The 17,238-nt window shown below is 37.3% G+C and overlaps 1 protein-coding gene across 1 annotated transcript in view; it reads right to left on the bottom strand.

Annotated features, from left to right (window-relative positions):
* The window catches only part of Polr1F (RNA polymerase I subunit F), a 33,717-nt gene extending 17,462 nt beyond the window's left edge, over positions 1-16,255 (bottom strand). Inside the window, exon 1 of the mRNA XM_090379576.1 lies at positions 15,185-16,255. Within this exon, the coding sequence (XP_090235702.1) occupies positions 15,185-16,094 (910 nt within the window). The 5' untranslated portion in view covers positions 16,095-16,255. The remainder of the gene's footprint in view (positions 1-15,184) is intronic.
* Between the last annotated feature and the right edge of the window lie 983 nt (positions 16,256-17,238).

The raw sequence follows: 17,238 nt of genomic DNA, 5'->3' as shown, positions 1-17,238 counted from the left end.
ATTGACAAACTAAAATCGAGAAAATTCTCTATTCAGATTGACGAATCCACAGTTATTGACAATAAAACCCTTCTGATGGTATAGTTCGTTATTTCAATAATGATTGCAAATTGCAAGAAGAGATGTTGTAAAATCTTTAGAAACTAACTGTACTGGAGCATCCATTTTTGCTGCTGTAAAGACATGGTTTGATGAAAAACAAGTACCACTGGAAAATTTGGTATCCTGTGCCACTGATGGTGGTGCTAAAACCATGGTTGGAAGACAAAAAAGTTTTATAGCCCACCTAAAGAAAGTATGTACTGAAGTTCTTGCAATACACCGCATCGTGCGCCATTGAAAAAAATATTAGTCCAGTTCTTTATCAATCTCTCAGCATAGTTCAGTGGTTCCCAAATTGTGCGCTGCGGGATATTTTAAGTTTTCAAGGGAAACAGTGATACTCAACTTTTGTCGGACACTGCATGAACTACTAGCTCGAGGTAGTTCACAGTTTCAACATTACTTATTAAGTTGTTTGGACCTAACTACATAATGAATGAAACTCTCTTTTTGGCTTAGGAGCACCATGAAAAAATTACTGTGACACTAAGGCCGTCGTGAACTGAGGAAGTTTGGGAACCTCTGGTATAATTATTAAAACCATCAATAAAATAAAGTCACATAGCAAATATGATCGCCTTTACAGAAAATTTTGTTGATAATGAAGAATGTGAGACTTCTTTTACATACACAAGTCAGATGGCTTTCTAAAGGAAACTGTCTAACAAGATTTGTAAACCTTTTTGATACGAGTTTACGATAAATACGAGAAATTAGTTTTTTAGAAAGGGAAGGAGAGACAGATTTGGCAAAGGAGATCAGCAAACACAAAAACAACACATACTATATGGCCTGGATTTTTTGAAATCTTAATAAAGTATCACTTCAACTTCAGGCAAAATTAATTACAGTGATAGACTGCAAACGCATATTAAAAGGTTTCACTGAAAAACAGGAAATATTTGAAAGCAATTTGATGAGAAAATTTCATGGTATACAAGAGTTAGCTGAAATCAATCTCTCACCAAGAATGATCTTAAGAATTATTTAGATCATTTGTGTTCTTTAAAAGGTGAAATGAAAAATAGATTTTCAAATTTATTTTCTTTTGAAGTGAAGCCATGGATATTAGATCCAACTGGATGCAATGCCAGGTCTGCTAGTGAAGAAATTCAAGTACTGATAGAATTAATCTAATGAAGAATGCAAATATAAATTCAAAAAAGGTGGAATGGCTGAGTTGTGGAGATCAAAAAAAAACTAAACTTCTTTATCCAACAATGTGTTCTGAAATGGCCAAAGTACTTCTTCGTTTTCCAATGTCTTATATAGCTGAAAGTGGTTTTAGTTAAGCAAATAAAATGTTAACAAAGGAAAACAACAGAATTGTTATCTGTTTAAGAGGAGACATTAGAATTAAGGAGACATCATACTGAACATTGAACTTTAGGTTAGGAAGCATCAGGCTCAGGGATCCCATTAAATAAAAAGAGTAAGTATAAAGTATTTTCTTGTATAAAATTTCATGGGTGGCAATTAGGAAAAAAAAGTTTAAAAAAGCTCTTTAGGCGACAATTATTAAAAAAAGGTTGAGAAACACTGCTATAAACAAATACCATTGAAAATTAATATATGACAACATAAAAATAATACAAATAATCATGAACTTGGTTGGTTAGTTAGTTAGTTATTTGGTTTTTAGGAGCATTAGCAACTAAGGCCATATTGCTCTGGGATATGCGGTGATCATTCCCTGACCTTTCCGCATCCGGTGGTGATGGGCTCCAACACCAGTCTAATCACGAAGCGTGTGTTACACACTGCTGCTCCTTCCCACCTGGCTATGGAGGGGCCATGAACTTGGTAGACAGGGTTTTAAACCATATGATAACAGAATATTAAGGTGTATACATTAGCATGAGCATTAGTAGAGGCATTTGATGCAAGAAAGCAAGCTTATGCAGCATCAGCCAAAAAAAAAAAAAAAAAAACACACAACTTCCACTTCACCCCTCTGTTCGTTCAAAATACCTGTCCAGCTGAGCCTTAAACTTATTTAGGCTATCAACTTCCACGACATGGGATGGAAGTCTGTTCCACCAACCAACCACTCGCTGGCTAAAGGCAAATGGAGTCACTGGTTAAAGCAGCATTGCAAGATCATCTAGACCAGTGTTACTCAACATTTTTTTAATTATCGCACCCTAAAAAGCTTTTTTAGGCATTTTTTTCCCTAATCACCCCCCCCTATGAAATTTTAAACAAGAAAATACTGTATACTTACTCTTTTTATTCAATTGGATCCCTGAGCCTGATGTTTCTTAGCTATAAGTTCAGTGTTCAGTATGATGTTAATAAGTTTAATTCTAACATCTCCTCTTAAACAGATATCAATTCTGTTTCTTTCCTTGGTTAATATTTTTTTACTGAACTAAAATCACTTTCAGCCATATAAGACGGTAGAAAACAAAGTACTTTTGCCATTTCAGACCACACTGTTGGATAAAGAAGTTTAGTTGATTTTTGATCTCTACAACTCAGCCATTCCACCTTTTTCGAATTTATATTTGCATTCTTCATTATGATGATGCCAGGATATGATGCCAGGTCTGGCACAGCAGACCTGGCATCATATCCAGTTGGCTTCACTTCAAAAGAAATTAAATCTGAAAATCTATTTTTCATTTCACCTTTTAAAGAACACAAATGATCTGAATAATTCTTAAGTTCATTCTCAGTAAGAGATTCATTGATTTCATCTAACTCTTGCATACCATGAAAAAGTTGCTTTCAAAATTTCCAGTTTTTCAGTGAAGGCTTTTAATATGCGTTTACAGTCTATCAACATAATTAATTTCCCTTGAAGTTGAAGTGATACTTCATTAAGTTTTCAAAAAATCCAAGCCATATATATAAGGCGCCTCCGTAGCCAGGTGGGAAGGAGCAGCAGTGCGTAGCACACGCTTCTTGATTAGACCAGGGTTCGAGCCCGTCACCACCAAATACGGAGGATGCGGAAAGGTCAGGGAATGACCACCGCATATCCCGGAGTAATATGGCCTTAGTTGCTAATGCTCCTAAAAACCAAATAACCGAGCCATATAGCATATGTTGTTTTTGTGTTTGCTGATGTCCTTTACTAAATCTGTGCCTCTTTTCGTTTCTAAAAATCTAATTATCATATCAAAACGGTATACAAATCTTGTTAGACAGTTTCCTTTAGAAAGCCATCTGACTTTTGTATGTAAAAGGAGTCTCACATACTTCTTGAATATCAACACACAATTTTCTGTAAAGGCAATCATATTTGCTATGTGACTTTATTTTATTGATGGTTTTAATAACTAAATCAGAGGTTCCCAAACTTTCTCGGTTCACCGCGGCCTTAGTGTCTCAGTAATTTTTTCACGGTGCCCCCAAGTCAAAAAGAAAGAATTCCGTTTATTAAGTAGTTAGGCCCAAACAACTTAATAAGAAATGTTGAAACTGCGAAGTATGTCGAGTTAGTAGTTCGAATGGTGTCTGACAAAAGTCGATTATCACTGTTTCCCTTGAAAACTTAAAATATCCCGCAGCACATAGTTTGGGAACCACTGAACTATACTGAGAGACTGATAAAGAACTGGACTAATATTTTTTTCAACCAGATGATGTCAGTGCACAATGCGGTGTATTGCAAGAACTTCGGTACATATGTCCTTTAGGTGGGCTATAAAACCTTTATGTCTTCCAACCATGAAGGTAGCACCATCAGTGGCACAGGATACCAAATTTTCCAATGGTACTTGTTTTTCATCAAACCCTGTCTTTACAGCAGCAAAAATGGATGCTCCAGTACAGTCAGTTTCTAAAGATTTTACAAACATCTCTTCTTGCAATTTACAATGATCATTGAAATAATAAACTATGCCATCAGAAAGGTTTTATTGTCAATAACTGTGGATAGAAAATTTTCTATCCACAATCTGAATAGAAAATTTTCTCGTTTTTAAATTGTCAATTAGCTGCTCTTCAATGTTAACATCTCATCAATTCGTGCTTGAATTGAATCGTTGCTCAAGGGCAATGCTTTTAAAATACTGGAAGGATTTTGATGCATCACTGTTGAAATTACAGTCTCTAATGTGGGTCGTATAACAGTCTCAACAACTATGAGCACTGCCAGTTTTTTTCAATATTTTCTGCAATTTTTGAAAGACGCAATCATTCCATCATTCCATCCAACTTTATCAGGATGTTTTCTTTTTAAGCTATCTAAAAGTCTTTAGCATTAGTAGAGGCATACAATGCAAGAAAGAAAGAAAGCTTATGCAGCATCAGAATAAAAAAAAAAAATGCTCCCATTTCACCCTTCCATTCGTTCCAAATGCCTATCCAGCTCAGCCTTAAATTTATTTATTCTATTAGCTTCCACAATGAAAGCCTGTTCCACCAATCAACTACTCGCTTGCTAAAGGTAAATTTCCACACATCTATTCTACCACTATCTTTCCTCAATTTTAAACTGTGCCCCCTCAGGTTCCTAATCTGAGCAAGAGGAAGAATCCCATCAGCATTCAGCTTGCTCAACCTATTCACCTCAGCCTTATATGTCTCAATCAGATCACCTCACAGGTGCCTACTCTCCAGGCGCTGCAATTTGCAGAACTTAAGTGTTTCTTGGTAAGAGCACCTCTTTGTTCCCCTCACCAATCTTGTTGCCCTTCTTTGTACTCTATATCCTTCCTAAAATGAGGCCTCCAGACGTGTACACAGTATTCTAGGTGTGACCTGACCATTGCCTTGTATAATGGGATAATCACCTACCGGTCCCTGCTAGCAATATTCCTATATATCATTGACAAGACTACATAACCTACTATGGTAGCCCACCTGCACTGCTCAGTGAACTTCATATTTGACTGCACAAATACCCCCAGGTTTTTTTCACTTTCCACTCCCATGAGTGTAGTACCACACAGTTGGTACATTTCTCTTTGGTTATCCCTACCCATATGCAGTATTTTGCATAACTTATCTAGATCCAGCTGGAGTAGCATACTGTCTTAACAACCCTGCCAACCTTTGTATCATCTGCAAGCTTCGACATTAAACCTGATATACCTTCATCAATATCTTTGATAAATATACAAAACAACAATGGGCCCAACACCAAACCCTGGGGAACTCCACTAACAACATTTGTCCAGGAAGAGCAGTGTCCATTGATTACCACTCTCTGTTGTCTCCCACTCAACCATCCCTTTATCCATTGTAGCAACTTACCCTTACCTTCCAATTTGTACAGCAGTCTTCCATGTGCAACAGTATCAAAAGCTGTCCTGAAATCCAAGTATATGATATCAAAATTATTTTTGGCATTCAGTTCCTTTGTGACCAGATCATAGTATCCAACCAAACTGGTCAGACAAGACCTCCCTTTAACAAACCCATGCTGTCTTAACTATTGCTGTAGTCTTGTCTAGATGATTCTGCAATGCTTCTTTAACCAGTGATTTCATTATTTTCCCTGGAACACAAGTTAAACTAATAGGTCTTTAGTTACTTGTGTCACCTTTTGAACTCCCCCCCCCCTTTGTGAATTGGTGATACATTTGCACACCTCCAGTCCATGGGGACCTCCCCTGAGTCCAAGAAAGCTCTCATAATTATGGCTACGGATTTGCTTACTTCCTTTGCTGCCTCCTTTAATATAACTTAAGTTATATTAACCTTTAATATAACTCCTTTAATATAATTTAAGTCTTGATTGTTTCATAGCCTCATTTGAAAAAGAACTATTACACATAAGACACATGGGCTGTCTTGAGTTAATGGGCTTGCAATAAAACCATAAGCTAGATATTCATCCAGATACTATTGACACTTTTTATTTTCAGCACTTGACATGTTGATGATGGGTTGAATAACTACAAAGAATTAAATAATAAAATATAAACTATTTTTATTTAACTCTCATAGCCCAGGCTCTCAAAACACTGTGGATCAAAAATAAACTTCCACAAGGAAACAATAAATCAACACGAATTGTCACTAAGAAAGTAGAAACAATAGACTGAAACATTTCCTCATCCCATCCATGCCTCATATATTGACCAACAAAACAAAAGAATAAATAAATAAACCACACCTAACATGCCACTGCCAAGGTCACAGTTGTCAGAAAGGCACAAACAGCAGGGATTGCAGAGACATTACCTCTGAAAGCACTTGGGCATTTAATGCCCAAAGCACAGGTGATTGAATTAAATCATGTCCACTATCTTCTTTTTAAAAAATTTCTCACTCCCTCCTAACATAATTTACCTATATTAAAAATCAGTTGTCTCAGGAGAAAAGAAAACCGAATGAGAGAAATTAAATATTAAAGAATATTTAGGTAGGGATGAACTTTGGAAGGGCAACAAACCATTGTTATGATCTTTAACACATGATTTTTGCATTCCCCCCAAAAAACAATTTTTGCCCCCTTGGGGGGGGGGCCGATATCACACCCTTTGAGAATTCCTGACCTATACAAGACATCAGTAATAATTCAGGCACAGAATGGGTTTGTTAAGGGGAAGTCTTGTCTGACTATTTGATTGAATACTATGACGTGGTCACAAATGAACTGGATGCAAAAAATAATTTTAAAAACATATACTTGGATTTTATGAAAGCTTTTGTTACTGTTGCACATGGAAGATTACTGTACAAATTGGAGCAGTATGGCATTAAGAGGAAGTTGCTACAATGGATAAAAGGATGATTGAGTGGGAGAAGAAGTGTGGTAATCAATGGATACTGCTCTACGTGGACTAATGTTATTAGTAGTGTCCCTCAGGGTTCGGTATTGGCCCATTTTTCTTTTATATATTTATCAATGATATTGATTAAGTTATATCAAGCTTAATGTCAAAGTTTGCAGATGATACAAAGGTTGGCAGAGTTGTTAATAACAGTAATGACAGTATGTGACTGCAACAGGATCTGGAAAATTTGCGCTGATGAGCTGAGAAGTGGCAACTAAAGTTTAACATTGACAAATGCAAAGTACTGCATATGGGTGGCTGTAAACCCAGAGAAACGTACCAACTGGGTGGTGTTACACTCTGGGCAGTGGAGAATGAAAGAGACCTGGGGTAATTGTGCAGTCAGATATGAAGTTTTCTGAACAGTGCAGACAGGCTGCCAGAGCAGGTCATGGGGTATTGTCAATGATATACAGGAAATTTGCTAGTAGGAAAAAGGAGGTGATTATCCATTCATATAAGGCAATGGTTAGGCCATGCCTTGAGTACTGCATACAAGTCTGGAGGCCTCATTTTAGGAAGGACGTAGAGTTGCTAGAATGAGTACATAGAAGAGCTACAAACTCATGAGGGGAACAAACATGTGCTCTTAAGAAGAAAGGCTAAAGTTCTGCAAATTCCTGCTTCTGGAGACCTTACACACCTCAGTGAAATTGCCTGGGAGGCAATTTCACTGAGGTGTATAAGACCTTGAATGGAGACTCAATGCTGATGGGGGTTCTTCCTCAGATTACAAATCTGATGGGGGGGCATAGATACAAACTGAGGAAAGATAGTTGTAGAACAGATAGGCAAAAATTTGCCTTTAGCCAGTGGGTAGTTGATTGTTGGAACAAACTTCCATCTGTTGTTGTTGTGCACATTGATAGCTTAAATAAATTCAAGGCAGAACTAGACAAACATCTGGAACGAATGGATCAGTGAAATGGGAAGGGTTTTTTTTTTTTTTTTGGCTGATGCTGTATAAGCTTGGAGGTTAGTAGGCATTTCATACCAACCAAGAAATATTGTTCAAGGTTTAGACCTCAATGGATGTCAGATGAACTAATGAAATATGTGACAAAGAAGAAAAATGCATGGGATACATATAAATTAACAGGTGACAGAAGCCTACGGAAGATATAAGCTGTCTGTAATCAAGTCACAAAGGAGGTTAGGCAGGCAAAGGCAGATTACAAGAAATCTTTGGCAAAGGATGTAAAGTAAAACAGCAAAGGGTTCTCTACTTATGTAAACTTTAGAAGGAAGGGAATGAATCAGATTGGTCCACTTGATATCAATGGTTCAACTCTTGATGATCCTGCTCAGGTAGCAAACAAACAATGAGTATTTTGCATCTACATTTACCTCATGTGTAAATGAGGAGTTATTCAGGGAGAGCAATACCAGAGGTGTATTAAATTATGGTAGTGAGGTAAATGATTTTTTAATAATTGAGAGCAAAATGAAGGAGAAATTGTTGCAGATAAACATAAAAAAGGCACCTGGGATGGATGGGATCTATCCAGTTATATTAAAGGAGGCGGCAAAGGAAGTAAGTAAACCCTTAGCCATAATTAAAAGAACATCCTTGGACTTGGGGGAAGTCCGCTTGGCTGGAGATGTGCAAAAGTATCTCCAATTCACAAAGGGGATCAAAGGGTGAAACAAGTAATTACAGACCTGTTAGTTTGACCTCTGTTCCAGGAAAAATAATGATGCCACTGGTTAAAGAAGTATTGCAGGATCATCTAGACAAGACAGCAGTAATAATTTCAGACAACATGGGTTTGTCAAGGAGAAGTCTTGTTCGACCAATTTGACTGGATACTATCATGTGGTCACAAAGGAACTGGATGCAAAAAATAATTTTGATATCATACTTGGATTTCGGGAAAGCTTTTGATACTTTTGCACATGGAAAACTACTGTACAAATTGGAGCAGTATGGTATTAAGGGGAAAATGCTGCTATGGATAAAGTAATGGTTGAGTGGGAGAAGATAGAGAGTGGTAATCAATGGACACTGCTCTTCGTGGACTAATGTTATTAGTGGAGTTCCCCAAGGTTCAGTGTTGGGCCCATTGTTGTTTTCTGTATTTATTATACCAGACTGAATGTCTGTTTGCAGACGATACAAAGGTTAGCATGGTTGTTAATGACACTAATGATAGTACCCTACTGCAAGATCTAGAAACATTGAGCAAATGGGCTGAGAGGTGGTAACTGAAGTTTACCATTGAGAAATGTAAGGTACTGCATATGGGTAGCAGTAACCCCAGAGTAACATATTAAATGAGTGGTACTACACTCAAGGTGGTAGAAAATGAAAAGGACCTGGGGTAATTGTGAAGTCAGATATGAAGTTTTCTGTGCAGTGCAGACAGTGTGTAACAGTACCTTATGGTGTCTTATCAATAATATCTACAAATTTTTCTAGCAGAGATTAGGACGTGATTATCCCCTTGTATAAGGCAATGGTCAGGCCACACCTTGAGTACTGCATACAGATCTGGAGGCCTCAATTTAGGAAGGATGTAGAGCTGCTGGAACAAGTACAAAGAATGGCAACAAGATAATTGAATGGAACAAAGGGTTGCTCTTAGGAAGAAAGATTTGCAAATTACAGTGTCTGGTGACGAGGCACCTGTGAGGTGATCTGATTGAGGTGTACAAGGCCTTGAATGGTTTGAGCAAGCTCAATGCTGATGGGATTCTGCCTCTTGCCCAGATTAATCACCCGAGGGGACAAATTCAAATTGAGGAAAGACACTTGTAGAATAGATGTGTGGAAGTTTGCTTTTAGTCAGCATGTGGTTGATTGCTGGAACAAACTTCCATCTGTTGTCGCAGAAGTTGACAGCTTAAATAAATTCAAGGCAGAACTAGACAAACACTTGGAGGGAATGGATGAGTGAAATGGGGAAGTTTTTTTTTTTTTTTTTTTTGGCTGATGCTCTATAAGCTTGCTTTCTTGCATAATATGCCTCTACTAATGCTAATATCAAGATATCCAAATAAACAATACCATAAACAGTGATCAGAGATACAAGTTTGCCTATGACAACCTAATGTATACTATTTATATTAAGAATGAGTAAATATCGTAGTATTTAATAAAGGGGCTTAGAGGGGAACAGGTATCCTGTGTGTTATCAGACACTCAGCCTAAAACACTGATGGATCCAATATCTCTCTATTACAGAAGATTTAGGAGAAGTCCGGTTGGCCTGCCTCCCTAAAATCCACTCATGCACACCTTCTCGATGGTAAGCCCTGTTACGTCACTTAGGTGGCAACGAACGTATAGAGTGGTTCTCTTCAAGACGCCTGGTCAGCGTGAAGAGGAAAAGACCAAACCCTCCAGCAATGAGAGCACAACAATACAAATGGCCCTCAGTCCCCAGCAGCTTTCACTCTCCCTCTTACGGCAGCGAGAGGATCAGAGTGGAAGCAGAGGGTGCCAAGAATCTCTGGGTACAACCAGGCTGCCATGCACGGAAATTGAACTTGGCCTGTTATAACGTACGATCACTCATCGGTGAAGACAGGATATTAGAGCTGGAAAAGGATATTTTTGTTATTTTTTGGTTTTTAGGAGCATTAGCAACTAAGGCCATATTGCTCCGGGATATGCGGTGGTCATTCCCTGACCTTTCCGCATCCTTCGTATTTGGTGGTGACGGGCTCGAACCCGGGTCTAATCAAGAAGCGTGTGCTACGCACTGCTGCTCCTTCCCACCTGGCTACGGAGGCGCCGCTGGAAAAGGAATTAGAAAATGTGAATTGGAATATCATCGGTTTGGTTGAAACAAGAAGAAGAAATGAATCACTTATAAGTTTACCAAGTGGAAATCTGCTGTACACCAATGGAAACAGTGAAAGGAGTGAAGGTGGAGTTGGGTTTCTGGTCCATAAAGATTTTAAAAACAACATTTTGGAATTCAAAAGTACATCACCAAGGGTGTCAAGACTAATACTCAAGATTTCTAAGAGGTACAAGCTAAAGATTATAATGATTTATGCACCAACATCGAGCCATGATGATGAAGAGGTTGAAGAAATGTACACTGAAATTGAGAGTCTTCTAGATGAGCAGAAAACCCACTACACTATTATTATGGGGGACTTCAATGCTAAGGTTGGAAAAAGGCAAAACAGCGCAGAAAGAGGAACTATAGGAAATTTTGGAATTGGTGAAAGAAATAAAAGAGGTGAAAGACTTGTGGAATTTGCAGAATCTCAAGGAATGTCAGTAATGAACACTTTTTTCAAGAAAAGGGTGAACAGAAAGTGGACATGGAAGAGTCCAAATGGATTAACAACTAATGAAATCGACTTCATCCTCACTAACAGAAGAAATATTGTGAATAATGTTACCGTCCTGAATAAGGTAAATGTTGGAAGTGATCACAGAATGGTAAGATGTACACTTGATATAGATGTAGGAAAGGAAAGGGAAAAACTGACTCGAGTAAATAATACAAAGGTCTTTGAAATAACAGAGGAGGAGAAAAAGCAGTATGTACTGGAACTTAAGAATAAGTTTGAGCTTCTGCAGACTGCTCAGGACCAAGATATCGACGAGGAATATTACAACTTTCTGAAGGTGATAAAGCCCAAGAAACCTATAGGGAAACAGAAATCCAAAGAAGAAAAAATTAGTCAAGAAACACTTGTCATGATGAACCAAAGACGACAAATGAAGAGCAAAAAAAACACTGACAGGGAGAAAATTGAGTATACTGAGTTATGCAAAGCCATTAGAAAGAGACTCAGAGAGGACATAAGATTTAACACAAGAAAAGTAGAACAAGCATTAAGGGAAAACAAAGGATTTAAATCAGCAGCCATGAGCAGTAATACAGAAAGACAAATGATACTGAAACTGAAGAATAGCGATGGTGTACTTATAAACAGCAGAGAAGGCATAATTCAAATAGCAGAAGACTACTATAGAGAATTATACAAGGAGCGAGGGAATGATACCAGCAGTGGGGAAGATGGATTGCAAAGTAGCAACACATACGACATACCCGATATTCTTCCTGATGAGGTAGAACATGCGTTGAAGAAAATGAAGAATCGGAAAGCCCCGGGGGAAGATGAAGTTACTGTAGAGTTGTTAAAATTGGGAGGAAGAGACATAACACAAAAACTGGCAAGACTCTTCACAAAGTGCATTAGAAAAGGTGTGATGCCTAAGCAGTGGAATAATGCAATCATAGTTTTGCTGCATAAGAAAGGAGATAAATCAGAAATTGGAAATTATAGACCAATTAGCTTGTTATCCCACATCTACAAGTTGTTCACAAGGGTCATTACTAACAGATTAGAAAGAATACTTGATGAAAATCAACCGAAAGAGCAAGCTGGCTTTAGGACAGGATTCTCAACTATGGATCACCTTCACGTAATATCACAGCTAATGGAGAAAGCAAATGAATATAAAACACCATTATGCCTGGCATTTGTGGATTATGAAAAGGCATTTGACTCCATACAGCATAAGGCAATGTTTCGGGCACTGGAAAGACAAGGCATAGATACTCCATATATTATGATTTTGAAGAAAATATATGAGAGTGCTACATCCTTTATTAGACTAGACAAAGACAGTAGGAAATTTAAAATCGAGAAAGGAGTTCGACAAGGAGACACAATATCTCCGAAGCTGTTTACTGCTGCCCTTGAGGAAGCTTTCAGAAGATTAGACTGGTCGCAGAAAGGAGTCAATGTGAACGGAGAGTACCTAAACCATTTATGATTTGCAGATGACATTGTGGTCATAAGCCACGATCCCAAAGAATTAGAGGAAAATCTTAATCAGTTATGCACAGTTAGTAAGGATTTTGGACTAAAGATGAATATGGCTAAAACAAAAGTAATGATGAACAAGTATGCCACAGAAAGGGAAATAATGATTGAAGGAGCAGTAATTGAAAAGGTGGAGTCAAATACTTATCTGGGACAAGTTATTAGCTGTAATAATGATAAATGGCTGGAAGTCAAGAGAAGAATAAATTTTGGATGGATAGCATTCAGGAAATATAGTCACATACTGAAGAGCAAAATCCCAGTTTGTCTGAAATGTAAAATAATGAATCAATGTATACTCCCCACCATGACTTATGGAAGTGAAACTTGGGCACTCACCAAAAGAATGGAAGAGAAGCTAAGAACTACACAGCGAAGAATGGAACGAATTATATTGGGAATCAGACTGTTAGATAAGAAGAGAAACACATGGATTAGGCAGCAAACTCAAGTAAAGGACATTCTTATCAAAACTAAAGAACTAAAATGGTCTTGGGCAGGACACATAGCTCGAAGACATGATGACAGATGGACTAAGAAAATAACAGAATGGTACCCAAGAGGAGCTAGAAGAAAACCTGGAAGACAAAGGCAGAGATGGATAGATGAAATTCATGAGTTTTTGAGTAGTAAATGAGTGGCCAGTGCTCAAAACAGAAGGAACTGGAAAGTTGCTGGAGAGGCCTTCATCCTGCAGTGGATTGAAAATGGCTGATGATGAATAAACAGTGATTAATATATTTGCATGTATAGTTTAATATTTCATGTGGTCCCTAGGCTCTATCGCAAAAGTGGCATGTATCTGAAAAAAAGGTCAAGAAACACCGAAGTAGACAACCTAGAAACAATGTTCTTCTTTTATTACACAGATCTGTTTCTATGGACAGCATGCTAATTTTAATATCTTTTAATATCCAAGTTTAGATAGCCCTGTGATCACAAGTGTTATTTCAAGAATAAGTTCATGGAATACAGATTACTGAAATCTTATATGAAAAATGCATAAATCATCCACAAGACAAAAAAGAGAAAAGAAATAGGTTCTCTGACGAATACAGATATCAATGATTTGTTGCAGAATCAAATGCTGCTCTTATGCAAGTGCTTCCAGCTAAATACAAGATACACTGCAACTCATTTTGAATGAGTTGCAATATATCTTCTTAGGGTGTTCCAGATATACTGTACTTAATGGGATTTGTGTCAGGGGGAATGGGCAAGCCAATCCATACAAACTAATATCCTTGCCTTCCAACATATTGTTGAACAGTTGTGTTATGTCGTTATTTTGGTTTTTAGGAGCATTAGCAACTAAGGCCATATTGCTCCGGGATATGCGGTGGTCATTCCCTTGACCTTTCCGCATCCTCCGTATTTGGTGGTGACGGGCTCGAACCCCGGTCTAATCAAGAAGCGTGTGCTACGCACTGCTGCTCCTTCCCACCTGGCTACGGAGGCGCCTCTGAACAGTTGTGCCCTACGGGGTCAAGCATTGTCATCTATAAGAATGAACTCTTTGCTTACAACACACCAGCACAGGGAAGGCTCAGGTTTCACTGGATCTTATTGCTTCACCTCTGTGCAGTTAGGGTCCCATTTCTAGTGATGTGATGTCTGTACAACAATAAATTTTAATTCTACCTCACACTAGCAATCCATCTCCAGCAAACTGTTTCTGTACATACACAGAGTTGTTTTTGGTTCCTCTTTCAGCTCCCAATAGGACCCAACAAAAATACAAATGCAGACTGTATCTAAAATCATCTATAAGTGGTATACAGTGCCACTCTATCGATCCAATTATAATGCCAAATGCCCATATATCTGGCCCATGATGTTAGACACCCACCATAGGCATTCTTAGATTAGGTTCAAGTCTGTGCTGATCATTTAGTTTGACAACCCTGTTGCTGTAAAATCTGAATATCAGTAATATCATTTAATTCATTATAGGTTTGGTTAAAACCAGAGCCCAATTGGGGAGGGTGCAGATGGAGCTACAACACTTGTCCCAAGCTTTTGTTATATTTTTTGTAATATAAACTTTTTTTTTTATATTCCAAAAAAATAAATAAATAATAAGTACATGGAAAATGTCCACAAAGAGCATAATCTCAAGTCTGTACACAGCATTTGGCAAACTAAATTTAGTACTATATGCATCAATCTCATATTGTGGAGACTGTTTACCATGAACTGCTTTGCCTTGCCTTGGTATTCCATTACACATTTTAAATAAAAACTATTGCCTCAATGAAGAAATATAATGCTAGTTATTTATTTAAAATGTATACCCCACATCTGAATAAAATTTAAAAGTCAAGAATAAAATATTTAAGCAGAAAATAAAACAATACCCAGTGAAACTTGCTTGTATGTATTAAGGGTATTCTGTTTACCTACTGCCTGATAAATCTAAAAATAAAAATTATACCAAATAATCTAGGGCTATAAAACTGTGCCCAACCCTGAGTGCCGTCTGTTAAATGGGCTCCACTCAAACCTCACAATGCACTCTATTAGTTCAGAAAAATTAGTTTTATTCAGCTCACCTTTATCCTTTTTCTTCTTTTTTTTCTTTGCAAGTGGCATAGGATTACAACTACCATAACTTGAACTGGTTTGCGCCTTAAAATGCTCCCTGTCACTGTCAGCTAACAATGTACTCTGTACATTAGTATAATTTTCTCCCAAATCAGTATAGTAATTTTCTTCAACCACATTTTCATGCCGTTTCTTTCTTCGTTTTTTTCGTTCTGTTCGCCGTGTATCTGAATTACTGTTTTCTTCGGAGGATGGTGATCTTCCATATTCACTTCTCCGGGATTGGCACTTACCCTGTGCTGTAGGAAACGGAGACTCTTCACAATCTGGATCAATATACTCACCTTCAAGTAGCGATTCATTTCCATCTAAATCAGTTTCTATAAATTTCTGCATCAAATTAACACAATTACTGGTGATTTTACCACGAATACGAATTACACGTTTATGAATATCAACATTCGTAATTTCAAATAAAACTTTCTTCCCGATGGCTATACAATGTTGTAATTTTTCGAATTCTGATGCATGGCTAATATATATAGAAACATTAATGCAATTATGAACAACACATCCAATATGATTTGCGCTTATACGATTAACGATACCTTTTACAACAGTGCCTTTTGTCGGCTGGAAAACAAGAAAATCTGCTTCGATATCATAATGAACAACTGGCTGATCAGATATAATAGTACCATGAGGGTGGACGAATGAAATATTTTCATAGGCCACAACAACTCCTTCTAACGACTGCATATATTGACTTTTCCAGCTTTCAAAAGTTTCTTTGATTCCTTTTACTTCGGATCCCAAATAAGAAGGCGGCAGGGATATGTGAACTTTATGTCGTATACATTTTAGATTTTCAAACTCACCACCCTCTTGAGACAGCATTTCTGAGCATATGAGACACATTTATTTTATTTTTTTGTTCGCAAAAACTAACAGTAATTCAAAACCTACCTGTTCATTAAAAACATATTTCATAACATTTTAAGGATAGGGAAATGGTTTTGGATTCATTACACAAAATAACCGAAAGCTAAATGCAATCACACAGCTATTACAAGGCGCTCACTAACAAACAATTCTTTCGCAGATCAGTAAAATAGCCCTCTACCTGTACCTGCATTGATGCTATAATGGTACTACAGCGCCACTGTAGTTAAAATAAACACAAAACTTAAGGATAATCGCATTATTATAAACAGAAAAAAACATTGAAGGAATTTCTTTATGAATGGGTAATACATCATTTCTACTACCAAGATAGTTTTAATGCATCGTTTTAATTATATCTCATATTGTGAATACCTCCACAACAGGTTGCCTGGTATTGTACTACGTCGAATAAGTAACGCTTCACCTATGGAGAAGACTAATGCAGTACAGTATTACTTATTCTCGGTGGATACCAACACCCATACGGCACCGTTTCAAAGCTTATTGGCTTCTCATCGGTGGGTGGGCAGGTACCATGTTGTTGATATAGTGACAACCCAGTTATGAACTATAACTCCACAATATGAGATATGCCTGATGGTATGCGTGATTTAATCTAAAAGATATTTCTTGGCTAAATGCCTAAGTGTATGAAGGAGTTTATTTATGTAAGGGTAATGCACACACATCATTTCTACTACCAAGGTAGTTTTAATGCATCATTTTAATTATAATTAAGACGCATTTTAATGCATCGTTTTAATTATAATTAAAGCGATGCATTAAAACTACCTTGGTAGAATAAATAATGTGCATGTATTACCTATGCATAAATAAACTCATTCATACTCTTAGGCATTTAGCCAAGAAATATCTTTTAGAAAAAATATTATTTTTATAACCCCAAACACGAAAGGTATGAAAACCTACACAAATTCACTCTTTTGATCACCCGCGAGCAGGGCCGGATTTTAATGTGTAGGCTCTAGGCACTTTTATTCTGAAAAGTGGGATAAGAGGAGTAAAATATTTCTTATAATAATTTATACTGTATTAACACACTGACTGCGAATTACATCTTTTGATGTAATTCGCAGTCAGTGCTCATACTGCTCAT

The sequence above is a fragment of the Mastigoproctus giganteus genome, chromosome 8, assembly GCF_048544385.1.
Source record: "Mastigoproctus giganteus isolate SK-2022 chromosome 8, ASM4854438v1, whole genome shotgun sequence".
NCBI classification, from domain to species: Eukaryota; Metazoa; Arthropoda; class Arachnida; order Uropygi; family Thelyphonidae; genus Mastigoproctus; species Mastigoproctus giganteus.
This window is presented reverse-complemented; position numbering and strand designations above follow the sequence as displayed.